At 46.4% G+C, this 15,458-nt stretch overlaps 1 protein-coding gene across 2 annotated transcripts in view; it reads left to right on the forward strand.

The window, feature by feature from the left end:
- Window positions 1–15,458, forward strand: part of ABP1 (endoplasmic reticulum auxin binding protein 1) — a 68,902-nt gene continuing 53,444 nt past the window's right edge. Inside the window, exons 1-2 of one of the 2 annotated variants that reach the window (XM_086781547.1) lie at window positions 1–54; window positions 148–246. In XM_086781547.1, coding sequence (XP_086637673.1) covers window positions 162–246 — 85 coding nt within the window. In that variant the 5' untranslated portion in view covers window positions 1–54; window positions 148–161. Of the gene's footprint in view, window positions 55–147; window positions 247–1,684; window positions 1,789–15,458 lie in introns of those variants that run through there. The other variant, XM_086781548.1, reaches the window with a different exon arrangement.

Consider the following 15,458-nt stretch of genomic DNA (forward strand, 5'->3'; position numbering starts at 1 on the left):
ATAAGGCCTTGCATCTTACCATCGACAATCAAGACTTGTCTAACCGAGACTTAGGTGCATATGAGGACTTCTCCTCTTGGGTCTCTTACCCTTTTTGCTTTTTTCGCGTCACCTCCATTCCTCATCTTTCCTTCACGTGGTGAACAGAATTGTATCGGACGATGGGAAGAAAGCTTGTATGGTTCTTATTAAGCTTCTTTGCTTGGACCATCAGCGCACGGGGACCTTCAGACTGCTCAAAGTCAGGTAAGACTTTTGCAATCGTTGTCTTGCACACAAGTTTCAGTGGTGCAATAGCATGCTGCAGTCTCGTCTCGATGGACCTTAGGATGCAGTCTCATCTCTTGAGTTAGGATGGACCTCAGGATGCAGTCTCATCTCCTGAGTTAGGGATGGACCTCAGGATACAGGTTGGCAGGTAGATGGTGACCCGTGTGGCGCCTAGTGGTGTGGTTTTGTGACCGGGAAGGGGAAGATCTCGTGAGTTCAAAGCTCTCCCCGCGGCATCCAGGCTGTTTACGGCCATAATTGTACCACCTTCGGGAGGAGACGAAGCCTCTTTTGGGTGGGCACTCAAGTTGCTATTACACAAGGATCTACTCAAGGGGGGAAAAAAAACTCGATGGTGACCTGCAATAATCTCATCTCTTGAGTTCGGGATGGACCTCAGGATGTAGGTTTGCAGGTGGATGGCGATCTGCCATGGTGGAAAGCCGTCTGTCTGCGACCCTGCATCCTGAGGCCCATTCCATTTCTTCAAGAAATCCATGAGAGACCATAGAGCTACACATCGGCATTCTGCAGAAAACGATGTGATACAGTTGTAAACTTTTATGTCAGTTGACATTAAAAAAATCGTGAAACTCTTTGCGCACCACTCACACAAGGGATACTTCCCTTCAAATATCTGGAAATGGCCAGTTGATGGAGAGCATACCTATGCTGTGTAGTGATCAATGGCTGCTTTACCATGTGGTAGGGGCACTCGTGACTGGTGGGGTTGATCCCAGACACCTGTTTTGACCACCAATTATCTTTGATTTGAGCCCTTCTCCTCCAGCTCATCCATGATGAGGTTGTAAACTTGGGCCAAGGCATAAAGGGTGCTAGAGTGTTTGGCAGCATAAGCAACATGATTTTAGCTTTGAGGTCGCACCCCTGGGGTATCAGTGCCGTAGTGCAAGTGCTACTTGGGGGAATAAGCTATTTAGAAAGGCAAGGTGTAGCACCATTGATGGATCAATGCTGTGCTCTAAGTGTTGTTTGGGGGAATAGGCTGTTTGGAAAGGTAAGATGGAGAAGGGATGTTGTTAGAATTGGCATTGTCGGTGAGGCTTGGTGAAAGGGGGAGATGAGTTGGTGAAGTTTGGCTATAGGTTTTTGTGTGCCAATTTTGGGCTTTTTGTGGTCGAGGGTTTTGAGCGGTTGAAATGTGCCCTCTTACAAAGAAGAGTACCAAAGAAGCTGAACTGATGTTCCCACAAACACTACTTAAGAGATCCAAAGGTGGAGTTAAAAGAGACTTTGTGGTTGATGATATCTAAAGTGTGGGTGTGGCTTGCATGCCTTATGAATGCCACAAACTCTCTCTCTCTCTCTCTCTCTCTCTCTCTCTCTCTCTCTGAATGGAAGTTTTAGCAAGGAGGTCTAAAATGGGGCTTCAACATCGTTGAGTGGTTTGTAGCTTAGGTGGAAATCAGAATGTGCCAAGACAAGCATGGCCGTAGCACAAATGCAAGGCACGATAGCCCAAAGTTTCTGCTCTGCTTCAAGATGCTTTTTCATCAGGTAAGACATCTTGGCCATCTGAGGTTGGTGCTGGGCTTGCTGCTATTGCATATGTGATGCACCTGCACCTGCACCTGCAGGTACAGGCGACAGCGCATGCAGCAACAGGAGTGCTGGCAGTAGCCTGGGCAGCCAGCCCTGTCAGGAGGTGGCACCCAGGTAGGACAGGTTGGCAGGCAGGTTATAGGTGGGATGGGCAGGTACAGTGTTTGGCGACAGCAGTTGGTCTTAATTATAAGGTTAATTGGGTTGAGTGATACAGCTGATCGCTCCACGACTCATGACTCATTCAAAACCAGTTGACCATCATCGTGGGCTTCATTTGTACATTGTTCAATCGGTTGTACATATTTTCTGTGTGTAACAGAAGGGTTAGATGAGGACTACTTTTGTACGATTGTGCTCGCAAGTCTTCCGTAGCACATCTCTCTCTGTTACTGTCACGTGCATGCCCAAAGGGCAGTCCAATGTGGCCACTTTTATTATTATTGGAGGGTTTGTAGCCAACCAACCCTAAAGGTCAGCCAACCAGCCCATAAAACACGATAATTAAGGGGCAAGGGGCTGAGAGTAATTCATGTTGAGTATCAATCTAAATGGAATAATCCTTACACAAGAAAGGTGAATGATTTCTCCGGGTGTATTCCCTTCATAATTTTCATAAGTAGGTCACATTGAGCGGCTGCTCCGGGCTCAACAAGACGTACTGTGTCGTCAATTACGAAGGCAATGCGTCTATCCTGAATACTTATTCATGATTTGCTAACGAAGCTATTCATCCCAAGTTTTTCTCGTTGTAATAACACAATTTTTTTTATTTTGGAAAGTAATTGCTTCTGTGGTCCAGCCGAGTGCCCACTTGCCAGTGTTTAATCCTTTCTCTACTTCAACCAGATCCATAGATTTAGTCCAATCCCATGGGTCTAGCATTCTGTCCTCCACCTCTGGACCTATGGAGCTGGTGTGAACTTCACCCATAATTGAAAATTACCATTTTACTCACACACACTACTTAAAAACAAGAGTTTACACACACTCCTTTATAAAAACAATCCTTTTAAAACAGTCCTTTCCAAAGAAAAGATACATCATATTGTGCTTTTCAAATCATGCATGTATCATATGTCCATATCACATAATAAATATCCAAGTAACACATCAATGTCATCTCATCATCATAAATCTTCTCGCACCACAACCGTGATCCTTAGACCAAGACAATATGCTTCAATGAGTCTCTTGGACCATGGTGATGACCGAAGGAGCCCTACAATGTCTTACATCCGCCTCAACACAAGTGCCAAATAATCCTAGGAGTCGCTTCTATTAGTCGGTGTCACCTATCCCAGAAGCACGAACACTCGAAATATCGGCTTTTGGAGCCACATGTCTGGTACCAACACACATACTGTTGGGTATTTCAGAGTCTCTGTGTGTATCCATCATGTACACGTACCCTTGTTTGTGTATCCACTTGTGTCTATGTGTGAAAAATCTCTAAATGGGCTAAGTGTGTTAGTGTGTGTGAACCCACCCTTAGGTGTGGACAAGATAAGTGTGCCATCTGTCACTTGTCTAGTATGTGTGTGTGTAATAGGCGGAAGCTTACAGACAGGATTATACTTTGATAAGGAATATTCAGCACCTTGGTTCTTCAATGTAGCTGAGAGAGAGAGAGAGAGAGAGAGAGAGAAGAAGAAGAAGAAGAAGAAGAAGAACAAAGACAAGTACATCCGATTGGGTCCCAAATACCCTCTGCAGGGCCCCCACCAAGGACTGGTGTATTTGCTATATTGAATGATGAAGAAGATTGACTTCTTGGAGATCTTCATGCTAGAAGTCATCTCCTGTCTTTACTGAGACACCAGGGCCTCTGTTGTGGGTGTGCCCGCCCTTGTAGGTGCTTTTCTCATTTTTCCTCACTCCCCGTATTTTTCCCCCATTTTTTCCATTTTTTCTGTGGCTTGGGTGGCAGCCCTGAGGTGGTAGGATGTTTTTTTGGTAGCGGACTGCATCAGTCTTCTCAGTGGTGCTGCGGCCGACTGTATGTGGATGGGTCGTGGACCTTCTTGGTGCTGGGCCGACTGGTGTATATAGTCGTGGGCACTTCTGGACTCTTGTCGGTTGTCCTACAGCAAGCCGATTGCTGTTTGGGGGCCATATAAAATGGCCTCACAGTCCCTTGCCACATTGTGTATTGTATTTGGGATCTTCTTGTGTATATATAGTAGAGTTATACGCCTCTCGCTCCATTGCTGTCTGTTTTTTGCACTTGCTCTTGTGTTTCCAGATTTAGTCATCATCTCCGTTGCGTATTCTGACATGGTATCAGAGCCCTAGGCTCTTGATAGTTCTTGGGAGTTGTGTGAGCAAGAGGGGGACTGTTGTGTTGCTGATTGGTGGACTGTTCGGGACTGTTTGGGAAGAGAAGCAAGAGGACGGCGGGCTGATTTACTGGAAGGTGTAAGTTCTTCTTTGTTCCCACCCACCCACCCTTTTTCAGAGTACATCCCTGCAATGGCAGATTTGTTAGAGATAACCGAGAGGCATGTGAAGATCCCTACACTCTCCATGTTCCCGGTAGACTGTCAGTTGGATAGGAACAACTACGGCATATGGAAGGTTATGATGGAATCTGTTCTGGAGTCTTACGACCTTGCTGATTTCATCGTTGTTGGGGTTCCACGGCCGGAAGTAGAGGAAGGGGAGTTACCGTCAACCCGAAAGGACCGGGAGGCACAGGCACAGTTGTGGGATCGTGTCAAGGCCAAGGTCCGTTCATTTATCTTCCTCAATTGCACACCGCAAGTAATCAATCCTGTAAAGCATATCACGCTGGCCAGAGATATATGGCAGCATTTGGCTTCTCTTTACAACAAGGTTGTTGGGGTAAAGGCACTATGCCCACCCTTATAGTGTGTACTAGCCCATAAGTTTTATAATACATAGTACACTTAGTACTTTTAATGTACTAAGTGCACACTGTGTACTAGAGCAAATATACATGTGTGATAGGGGAGTCACACACTCACACTTGATGAGTTGACTTATCCCCACAACTCTCTCTCTCTCTCTTTCCCCCTTCTTCTTTGTGTATGTCTCCCACATGAAACCCTAATTCTCTCCCATCAACTGGTATCAGAGCCTGGAAGAGTGCTATGTACAGCTGGCAGAGCTGTGAAGCGTGCAGAGAGGAAAATCTTGTGCTGCACAACTGGTCGCCTGTGTGCAGAACTGGTCGGCGGGGATCAGCCAATTGCAGCCGAGAGTAATCGCGAAGGGCAGTGTCGGAGAGCTCACTGAAGCTGGTTTCCCAGGCACCCAATTTGGCCTCTCGGTTATCAAGACCAGGCGCATGGTCATGTGATGCTAGGTTCTGAGCCTCCGTCCCGTCGGCGACATAGGTAGAGACACTCCCGCCGGAACTTCTGCCGGAACTCCTGTTGGAACTCCCGCTGGAACTTCTGCCGGAACTCCGGCCACGCCTAGAACTTGTGCTGGTTGATGACGGCCGTCGAGGGCTTGACCCTCCACGTTCCGAACTTGTGCTGGTTGATGACGGCCGTCGAGGGCTTGACCCTCACGATACTGCGCCCACGTTCGTCGCTGCTCAAGCTTCTTCTAGAGCCCGCTGCTCCTGATCTCACACAGCTCCGACTCTCTCTGTGCCCATGTCTTGGGCTGCTCTCTCTGAGGACTCCATGTGTGTCATCGCTGGGCAGTACAGGTGTCTTGGCAGGCCGTGAAGCAGCATCCATACCTGCACAGCAGAAGCAGCATCTCATACGAGTCATCAAATACGACCCCCCCTTTTTCTGCAAACAGAAATCAGCTGATTTCAGAGGTATTTGCCTTCAATTTGTTTTTGGGATTTGCAATTGAGCAGGTACAATCATCAATTGAGCAGGTACAGGTCCAAATTGCTCAGATTTTGAGCAAAATTGGCAACAATTAGGTGACATTGGTCACATTCCGCGTCAATTTGCAGGAAATTGGATGTCAAAATTTGGGGCTTTTGATGTAATTGTGCCATTGGGCATTCATACATGCTGTATGATGTGAGCAATCTCACATTCGGGCCAAAATTGCAGGAAATTGGAGTGCAGATCAAAGGGCTTTTGTGCCGATTGGGTTGATTTGCATGCAGGCATTGGCATTTGATGCTTTGGGCAATGTGTTGATGCCTGTCAAGCACTCAATGTGCCTGTAAATCAAGGGGCTTTTATGTATTGGATGTATATGTGGCCAGGGGGAAGCATTGTGAAGACTCTGGATGCCTTCATGTGTGTCAATGTACCATGTATGATCAGAAATTGATCTTAAATCAAGGGGCTTTTCAAGATTTTATGCTTGTTGAGCTTGGCAAAGTAGCAGGGAAGACTTTTATGCCTTGAACCCTCAGAAATCCACTTGCAGTCAAGGGGCTTTTGCCTAGTTTCTGTTCGGGACTGTTGGTATGCAGTGGTGGGGACTGTAAAAGTCTGATTTTCACTCATTTGGACAGCTAGGAGAGCATTTATTGCTACTGCACTTGCTGGTACAGATTTGGTACAACATTGTACAAGTTTTGGCATGGCTGTACATTGATTTGAGTGAGGAAAAGGCTCATTTTCAGCTGCTGTACTTGCCGGTACAGGTTTGGTACATCATTGGTGAGCACTTAGTACTGTTGTACAGTACTTTGGAAGGGAAACAGAGCACATTTAAGGTGCTGTCCTAAATCTGCAGCAACCAGATTTTGGTGATTTTATCACATACAGTGGGAGTAGAGTTGCATTCGTGCTTCCGCAGTGGGAGATAAACTTTGGGAGAACAACTGTGAGCACTTTGTGTGCTTCTGGTGCAGTGTTTGCACATCTTGCAGGGAGTCAGGCATTGACAAAGGTTGCATATTGGTATGGCAACCACAGGTGAGAGCTCTTCATTGCTTCACATCAAGAAGCTTGAAGGCTCACATAATTATGACATTTGGCAAACCCAGTGCTATAATGTGTTGCTCCAGAAGAAGCAGCACAAGCCCATCAAAGAAAGGGGTGTAATGCCCGCTTCTCTTACTGCTGAAGAATGGGAAGATATGGATGAGCTGGCAAGATCTACTATCATGTTGTCTGTGTCAGACTCTTTACTTTTCAGCATACGTGAAGAGAAGACAGCTTGGGGAATGTGGCAAAGACTGCAGGACTTGTATGCCCAGCAAAGTGCCTCAAGCAAAGTGTATTGGTTGAAGAAACTCATAGGTCTTCAAATGAAGGAAGGGGCGTCTATGACAGCCCATCTAAATGAGTTTAATGGTGTTGTCAGCCAGGTCATAACTCAAAAGTTGGCAATGGATGATGAGTTCAAAGCCACCTTTCTCTTATGCACTTTGCCAGAGAGTTGGGACACATTCAGGACAGCCACTAGCAATTCAAATGCTATGCTATCATATGCAGATGTTGAGGGTGCTCTTCTTCAAGAAGAGATGAACAGGAAGAACAATTCTGTTGGAAAGTCCAATGCAATGAATGCACGTGGGAGATCCCAGCAAAGGGGTAAAAGCCAAGAACGGGGAAGGAGCAAGTCCCGCTCCAAAAAGGACTTGGAATGTCGTTATTGTGGCAAGAAGGGACATTTCAAAAAGCAATGCTACAAATGGAAGAATGATCAAAAGGAAAAGGGCAAAGGAAAAGACAAAGACAAAGATGAAGCCAAAGATGCAAAGCCAAAGGGCAAAAGTGGAGTCAAGATTGAAGAAGTCAATGTGTCACATGCAGGTGACAGTGAGGATGAAGTCCTATTCACGTCTTCACTTGATGCCCATTCACTTCTTGGAGGAGATGGTCATGGTATGTACTCATGGATCATTGATTCAGGTGCCTCCTTTCATGTCACAGGTTGCAGAGACTTGTTTGTCAGGTATACTGCTGGCAATGAAGGAGTAGTTTATTTGGGTGACAACCATGCATGCAAGATTCTTGGCAGAGGTGATGTGAGGCTTGTGTTTTCAGATGGCTCACAGCTTATGCTCCATGATGTCAGGCATGTGCCTGAGATCAAGAAGAACCTGCTTTCTACTGGACAGCTTGATGATGCTGATTATGTTACCACATTTGGTCGTGGAAAGTGGAAGATTAGTAAGGGCTCACTGGTTGTTGCCAGAGGCTCTAAGGTGGACACTCTTTACTTCATGCATGCTGGTGTTTGTCAGCATGCTAATGTAAATGCAACCGAGCTGCCGGAAATCTCTATGTGGCATAGCCGGTTGGGACACGAGTGTCAAAGGAATGGAGCAATTGTCTCGTTTTGGTTACTTGCCTTCTCTAAAGTTCTCAAGTTTTCAGTTTTGTGAGCATTGTATATATGGTAGGCAACTCCAGTCCCCCCACAAGAAAGCTCTTGGACAGAAAGATGCTCAGTTAGAGCTTGTGCATACAGATGTATGTGAGATGCCTCAGCTTTCTTTGGGAGGGGCAAAATATTTTGTGTCATTTATTGATGATGCCACACGCAAGGTGTGGGTTTATCCTCTTCGTTTGAAGAGTGATACATTCTCAGTGTTTGAGAAGTTTGTTGCTCTTGTTGAGAATCAAACTGGCAAAACACTGAAGGCTTTGTGTTCTGACAATGGTGGAGAGTATATGTCCAAACAGTTTCAGGACTTTTGTGATGCTAAAGGCATCAAGAGGGAGCTCTCTACTCCTTATGATCCTCCACAAAACGGGACAGCAGAGAGGATGAACAGGACCATTCAGGAGAAGGTCCGTTCTATGTTGTCACATGCTGCGTTACCTCATGGTTTTTGGGCTGAAGCTGTTATGACAGCCGTTAAACAGGTCACCTAACACGAGGCTTGGTGGGAAAGTGCCAGAGGAAGTATGGAGAGGGAAGCCTCCTTCATACAAGCACTTGAGAGTGTTTGGTTGCGTTGCGTACGTGCACATACGCAGGGAAATGCGCACCAAACTTGATCCTAAGTCTCACAAATGCATATTCCTAGGATATGGTGACAGAGGTGAAATGGGGTATAGACTTTGGGATCCAGTGAATAGAAAGATTATACGCAGCAATGATGTCATTTTTGATGAAACATGCATGTATAAGGAGCCTGCAAGGGCAACAGGAGCCTGGCAGAGTCATCTTTGATGATGATGGACATCATGGACAACAACCAAGGGCTGTAAATCAGCCATTACAGCATCAAAACCAGCCCTTAAATGGTGCTGAAAATGGTCCAAATGGACAGCCAGAGATGGCAGAAGATATCCCTATGGATATCCCACAGTTAGACGAGATACCGGGCATAATCTTTCAGCCTTATGGCATGGAACAGGAGCCACCAATAGGTGATATGCAGGCTGGACAACAACTTGCAAATGATGGTCATTGGGTACGGAGGTCCACAAGACCCTCCAGGGCCCCTGACAGGTTTGTTCCAGGGGTCGACTACTTGATGCTCACTGACTGTGGGGAACCCTCATGTTATAAGGAGGCTTTACAGAGGGCAGACAAAACTCTTTGGGAGCGTGCTATGAAGTCAGAGATGGATTCTCTGCACAAAAATGGAACATGGAAGTTGGTGCATTTGCCTACAGGCAAGAAGGTTTTGCCATGCAAGTGGGTTTACAGGCTCAAAGTTGCACCTGATGCAAAGCCAAGATACAAAGCCAGGTTAGTGGCTAAGGGCTTCAAGCAGGAATATGGTGTGGACTTTGATGAGATCTTCTCTCCAGTGGTCAAAATGACCACACTGAGAGCTGTATTAGCTTTGGTTGCTCATGATGATCTGGATTTGATTCAGATGGATGTGAAGACTGCTTTTCTTCACGGTGATCTCCATGAAGAGATATATATGCAACAGCCAGAGAGTTATGCAGTGATTGGAAAGGAGAAGCTTGTATGCAAGCTGAAAAAGAGTCTTTATGGGCTCAAATAGGCACCAAGGGAATGGTATCATAAATTTGATACATTCATGAAATCCCAGGATTTCAGGAGAAGTGACATAGATCACTGCTTATACACCAAGAAAGCTTTGGATGGCAGTCTATTGATCCTCATCTTGTATGTTGATGATATATTGATTGCCGGGAAATCTCGTAAAGAGATGGATGCCTTGAAGAAGAGGTTGCATCAAACCTTTGATATGAAGGATTTGGGTGATGCAAATCACATTTTGGGTATGCGGATACTTCGGGACAGAAATCAGCATGTGTTGTATTTGTCTCAAAAGGAATACATTGGCAAAGTTTTGCAGAGGTTCAATATGGACGGGGGGAAGAAGACTAGTACTTCTTTGCCTCCATATGTGAAACTCAGTGCTATGGACAACCCACAGTCAGATAGTGGCAGGGCTGATATGGCCAAGATTCCGTATGCTTCAGCTTGTGGCAGTCTCATGTATGCCATGGTTGCTACCAGGCCGGACATTGCATTTGCAGTGGGAGTGGTTTCTAGATACATGGCCAAACCTGGCAAGAAGCATTGGGAAGCAGTGAAAGGTGTCATGAGATACCTGAAGGGCACACAGGATATGTGCATATGCTTTGGCAAACAGGATGCATTAGTGCATGGTTACACGGATTCGGATTATGCCGGTCATCCAGATAACCGGAAGTCTACTACCGGTTATGTGTCTACATTCACAGGAGGTGCTGTGTCATGGATATCCAGGATGCAGAAGTGCACTGCCTTATCTACTACAGAGGCCGAGTATATTGCAGCCACAGAGGCTTGCAAGGAGGCATTATGGCTATCTCGGTTAGTGATTGATTTGGGTTATACAGGGGATATTCCATTGTTGCATTGTGACAGTCAGAGTGCCATCCAGTTGGCAAAGAACCCTGTCTTTCATGCAAAGACGAAGCATGTGGATGTGAAGTATCACTTCATCAGAGAGGTGATAGAGAACAAGCAAATTCAGCTTGTTAAGATTCATACGGATGACAACCCGGCCGATCTGTTGACAAAGAGTTTGCCTCCAGAGCGGTTTGCTCATTGCACACTTGATGGGCATTGGATGAGGCCAGTTTCAGCCTTGATATGGCCTTGTATATTATCATGTGCTGATTTTTTTCTTTTCCTTTACTTAAGGGCACACACTGCCTTTAAGTGGGAGGTTGTTGGGGTAAAGGCACTATGCCCACCCTTATAGTGTGCACTAGCCCATAAGTTTTATAGTACATAGTACACTTAGTACTTTTAATGTACTAAGTGCACTATGTGTACTAGAGCAAATATACATGTGTGATAGGCGAGTCACACACTCACACTTGATGAGTTGACTTATCCCCACAACTCTCTCTCTCTCTCTCTCTCCCTTCTTCTCTGTGTATGTCTCCCACATGAAACCCTAATTCTCTCCCATCAACAAGGTATCGCCCATGAAGAGGATTTCCTTGGAAGTACAGATGCGGGTTATGAGCCCTGCAAAGTCGTCGACGATGCGGGAGCATATTAACAAGCTGCAGGCTCTTCAGCGGGAAGTTCTTCAGGCTGGGAAGGAGATATCATCAGAGGACATGGCCATAACGTTGCTGTCGCACTTGCCCTCTCAATACTCAGCATTTTACTCGTCTTTGATTCCCAGCGGCAGGCTCAGCACCATCACGTGGGAGGAGCTTGTTTCCATGGTCTTGGACTAGGAGGAACGATTCACGAGCTCTCCTCAGGGTGGAGGTTCGGAGGCCTTAACTAGCGAACGGTCAAAAGGCCGTAACACGGGCAAAGGGAAGGCTTTATCGGAGAAGTCTTCTGAGAAGAAGTCCGACGCTGACCGCGAGAAACTAAAGGCAGAGAGGACCTGTAATGATTGTGGCGAGAAAGGCCACTATTAGAGGCAGTGTCTCAAGCGGAAGACCGAGAAGGGTGAAGATTCCTCAGCAGCAATCATGAAGACTTCGGCTGTTGTGCACTTGGAGGTGATGGACACCGACGTTTCATTTTCTCAGGCAGGGAGGAGGTTGGAGGACTCTCTGCAACGGATACTCGGGAGTGGATTCTAGACAATGGTGCTTCCAGGCACATGACTCCTTCCCGTTCGGCATTACAGGATCTCTACAGGTATTCTTGTCACATTGTTACTAGGGATACATCCACTATTCCAGTTCACAGTGAAGGCAGGTTAGCGATAGTTCTCGATGGCAGAGGGGGGAAGCATTCCTCTCGGGTGTTGTATGTTCCGTCACTTGGTTTTCATGTGCTGTCAGTGCATTAGGTTTGCAAGACTGGCGTACGGGTGGAGTTTGATGAGCATTTTGTTGCTCTCCGGGACAAGGCAACAGGCCAGGTGGTTTGGGAAGGTGGAGTGGAGAATGGAGTTTACAAGCTTTCAGCACTCTCTCTTCCAAGTCCTCAGTTTTGTGATGAGTGGCTGTCTGGTAGTGGCCACTTAAGTGTGGATACGCTGCAGGTGCAGGCTTTCCAAGACCAGATGGAGGATAGCTTGCCAGTTGATGGCAGCAGTTGGCAGGAACTTTCCAGTACTGATGTTGGTGGTTCTTGTGTTCGTCAGTCAGAGGAAACTGAACAGGTAACTTATGCTCTGATGTCTTGTAGTATTCGGGATAAAGAAACTCCTGTAGATGAGGATGTTCTTTCCACGGGGACCTCTTGGAAAGCCAGGCAGGTGGCAGTTGATTACTTGCAGAAGGAGGTGGATGTTGCGCACTCTCCAGGCTTTGTGGTTCCGGATTCAGAGGGGGTGTTTTACAGGTTTTAGAAGGCCTTGCGTGGTCTTCAATAGGTTTCTAGGACTTAGCTTTCTACCGTAACAGGTGTTGATCCTTGTGAGCAGTGTGATGCTTTTTTGACTCGGAAGCAGAATGGTTCATTGATTTAGTTGATGGACACCAGATTGGACGTGAGCTTCCTGATGAGGCTGTTGAGCTCATGGTTGGAGATGACTCTTTGGAAGGCAGGATTGCATATCTTGTGGTTTCTGCAGCATGCGAAGGATCTTGGTCTCTTTTACACAGGAGGGGGATTGATGGATGGAGACCGACTCCACGGTTCGAGTGACTCAGATTAGGGAGGAGATCTGGACATGAGGAGATCTACTTCAGGCCCAGGAGCAGTTTTACGGAGCAGTAAGAGGCAGTCATCTTTTGCCTTGTCGTCGACAGAGGCAGAGTATCGGGCTGCTTGTGATGCTGCTTGTGTTGCAGAGGTTGCATGGCAGGATTGGGCTTCCACTGGAGGAACCCACGGTCATCCAGAGGCACTTTGTTCGTGAACAGATCGTTGCTGATGACATCTTGCTAGAGTTCTGTTCGATGGAGGATAGTACGGTGGACCTCTTCACGAAGTCGCTATCTCAGGCTCTGCCCAGGCGGCACCCCAGCTCCCTGTGGTGGTTGGTTTCACAGCCAGGAGCTGAGAGGGGGTGTTAGAAGTCATCTCTTGTCTTTACTGAGACACCAGGGCCTCTGTTGTGGGTGTGCGCACCCTTGTAGGTGCTTTTCTCATTTTTCCTCACTCCCCGTATTTTTCCCCCATTTTTCCCTTTTTTTCTGTGGCTTGGGTGGCAGCCCTGAGGTGGCAGGATGTCCTTTTTGGTAGCCGACTGCATTAGTCTTCTTAGTGGTGCTGGCTAACTGTATGTGGACAGGTCGTGGACCTTCTTGGTGGTGGCCGACACCCCTATGAGCTGGCCGACTGGTGTATACAGTTGTGGGCACTTCTGGACTCTTGTCGGCTGTCCTACAGCAGGCCGACTGCTATTTGGGGGCCATATAAAATGGCCCCACAGCCCCTTGCCACATTGTGTATTGTATTCGGGATCTTCTTGTGTATATATAGTAGAGTTATACACCTCTCTCTCCATTGCTGTCTGTTTTCTGCACTTGCTCTTATGTTTCCAGATTTAGTCATCATCTCCGCTGCGTATTCTGACACTTCCCTGGTTGTAAATCTGTAGCCTAAAGATGAACTAATTCTGACCTTCAAGTTCACGTTACTTTTGGTCTTCCCTTGGCTATCCTGGCCCTTGGAGTTCTTCAGCACTTGTGACTAATGAGATGTTTTAGAACTTGGACAAGCCCATGCTTATATAGGTCAAAAGAACACAATCGAGCAAGTGATGCCTTGTACGGAGTTCGACCAATGCTACATGAATGAGTGTCGTTGAGGATGGTCTAAACCAAAGGAAGATAATGCTCCCACTTTGATTGTATGTCATGGCAATACGATTTGAGAACATCAAAAGCTAGCTAATTGTATATTTGTGTCAAACCGTGTGTCTGTGGATGGAATGCATCGGACAGATGCAACTTGGTCTCGAAGTTATTGAATAATGCTCTCCAAATATTTGAAGTAAACTTGGGATCCCTGTCTGACGTTATTGTCCTTGGCAAACCTCCGATGGGGTACCAATGTCGGATGAACAGGCGAGCAATGTCTTTAGTTGCAGCCGTTTTCTTGCACGGGATCAACATGCAGAATTTACTGAATCGGTCCACAATGGTCATGCATTGTGTTCCGAGATCCAAATGCAGTGGGAAGAGGTTCAACAAAGGCCATATTGATATCTTGAAAAGGACCATCTGGAACTGGCAAAGGTTGAAGTAACCATGCCTGTTTCGTATTAGGTACCTTCACTCTTTGGCATATGTGACATGCTTGGATATATTGATAGACATCTCGTCTCATCTTTGGCCAATAGAATGATCGCACAAGTTTCTCTAGTGTACTGTTGATACCACGATGACCTCCAACGAGAGTCATGGGTATCATGGAGAAATGCTTGTCGCTTTTCGAATGCACGGCCGGTTCTTGTAAAATAACCAGCCATCATATGGAATACTGAGTGGACACGAAAGTTGCGAAGTATTGTGGGCATTTGGGATCTTTGTTAAGCAAGTTTTTTTTTTTTCAGCATTTGGAATTTTTTTCTCAAGGGGGGGACCGTACGATATCGTACGGTACCGTACCGTACGAACCATACGGTACGAATGGGTTTGTACCGGTACGAGAAACAACTATGATACTTACTGAAGCTCGGTTGAGCTCGTATGACGGTGGTGATTGGGGTGGTGGAGGAACTTGCTCCTTGGTTCGCCAGTGTAGGGAGAAGAGACAACACATTCGCCTACATAGCGGCTATCAACTGCTGGTTTTGGCGTTGCATAGCCTCACGTTCAAGCCTTTCTCGGGTAGCTTGGTCTTCTTTAGCCTTGCGTTTAGCATCCTCGGCCCTTCGTTTATCCTCACGACAAGCCTCTTTGGCCCATCGTTCTTCCGCCTTTTTGTCGTCTTCTTTGTGCTGTTGCTGCTCCATGAGAAAATGATTAAGTTGCACAATGCGGAAGCAAAACATAGGAGAGAGGGAGAGCAAAGGAGAGAGAGAGAGAGACATCAGACAATGAACATCATGTTATGGAATTTTAGCCAGCAAATTGTCTAGAACATGTGCTTGTGAATATGTTAGATGATTTACAAGTGAATATGGGAGGGCTCCTTTTATAGTGATGCTGGGAAGTTGGCTGACTGCCCGTAGGAGCTGTTCGACAGCCCACGGTCTACTAAATAGGAGAATAAAAGGATAAAATCTTATAAATAGGCATTCCCCATATACACTGAGATGCACAATTTCTAACACCCCCTCTACAGCTCATAGTATGCAAAGTCTGAATAAGATAAGCTGAAGAAGATGCAACCATGGACACTCCAGCATTATGCAGTACTGGATACACCTCGGA

The sequence above is a fragment of the Cibotium barometz genome, chromosome 43, assembly GCF_041138505.1.
Source record: "Cibotium barometz isolate CiBa-2024 chromosome 43, ASM4113850v1, whole genome shotgun sequence".
NCBI classification, from domain to species: domain Eukaryota; kingdom Viridiplantae; phylum Streptophyta; class Polypodiopsida; order Cyatheales; family Cibotiaceae; genus Cibotium; species Cibotium barometz.